At 67.6% G+C, this 1,091-nt stretch overlaps 1 protein-coding gene across 1 annotated transcript in view; it reads left to right on the top strand.

Moving 5' to 3' along the window:
* Nucleotides 1-10: 10 nt before the first annotated feature.
* PTCH2 (patched 2) overlaps nt 11-1,091 on the top strand; it is a 9,258-nt gene continuing 8,177 nt past the window's right edge. The window contains exons 1-2 of the mRNA XM_025207152.1: nt 11-537; nt 1,014-1,083. Of these exons, the coding sequence (XP_025062937.1) occupies nt 80-537; nt 1,014-1,083 (528 nt within the window). The 5' untranslated portion in view covers nt 11-79. The remainder of the gene's footprint in view (nt 538-1,013; nt 1,084-1,091) is intronic.

Raw genomic sequence — 1,091 nt, forward strand, 5'->3', positions numbered from 1 at the left:
GTGGGGGCTGCCTTGCGGGGGGCGGGGTGGAGGAGGTCTCTGCAGGCTGCTGGGATGCCATGGAAGCAGTCGTGTGCCCATGTGTGCAAGCCTGTATCTGTGTGTGCATGCATGTGGATGCCTGTATCCATGTGCATATGTGGGCACGTGTATCTATGAGTGCATGCATGTCTGCGTGCACATGTGTGTGAGCATCTGTATCTACATGTGGATGCATGTGCATGCGAGTATCTGTGCCCACGTGTGCAGGCATCCGTATCTATGTGTGCGTGCCCGTCGGGGCCTGCGCGGGGGCACCGGGAGCGTCCCGGCCCGGGCAGGCACTGAGGGCGGCGCTGTGCCCGCAGCCGGCAGCCGCGTGAGCCAGGAGCTGCGCTACACGCGGGAGAAGCTGGGCGAGGAGGCGGCGTACACGGCACAGATGCTGATCCAGACGGCGCGCCCGGCCGGCGCCAACCTGCTCACGCCCGACGCGCTGCGCCTGCACCTCCGCGCCACGCTGGCCGCCAGCAAGGTCTGCGTCTCGCTCTATGGCAAGTAAGTCGGGCACCGGGGGTGGAGCCTGCCAGGCCCCGCCCATCCCCAGGCCCAGCCTCAAAGCCACACCCCCTCTTAGGCTCCACCTCTAGAACCCTATGCTCCCCCTGCCCTGTGCCCTCTGGGTGTGACACTGCAGATGCTCCGCCCCAATGCCCTGCCCCCTTGCACTGCACTCTGCCATGACTCCGCCCCCTAGCACCACGCCCTGCCATGGCTCCGCCCCCTCGCACCACACCCTACCGTGGCTCTGCCCCCTAACGGCACACCCTGCCATGGGCCAGCCCCCTCACACCACACCTGGTCATGGCCCCGCCCCCTAACAGCACACCCTACCCAGGCTCTGCCCTTCTTGCACCATGCCCTGCCATGGCTCCGCCCCTGGTGCTTTTGCCCCGCCCCCTCTCCCCTGCAGGGGCCGCCTGGGCTGAGCTGACCCCCGGCCCCGCCCCGGCCCGGCCCCGCTCTCTCCCCAGGTCGTGGGACCTGAACAAGCTCTGCTACAAGTCGGGCGTCCCCGTCATCGAGAATGGCATGATCGAGCGGGTGAGGCT

Source organism: Alligator sinensis, unplaced genomic scaffold, assembly GCF_000455745.1.
Source record: "Alligator sinensis unplaced genomic scaffold, ASM45574v1 scaffold781_1, whole genome shotgun sequence".
Classification (NCBI taxonomy): domain Eukaryota; kingdom Metazoa; phylum Chordata; order Crocodylia; family Alligatoridae; genus Alligator; species Alligator sinensis.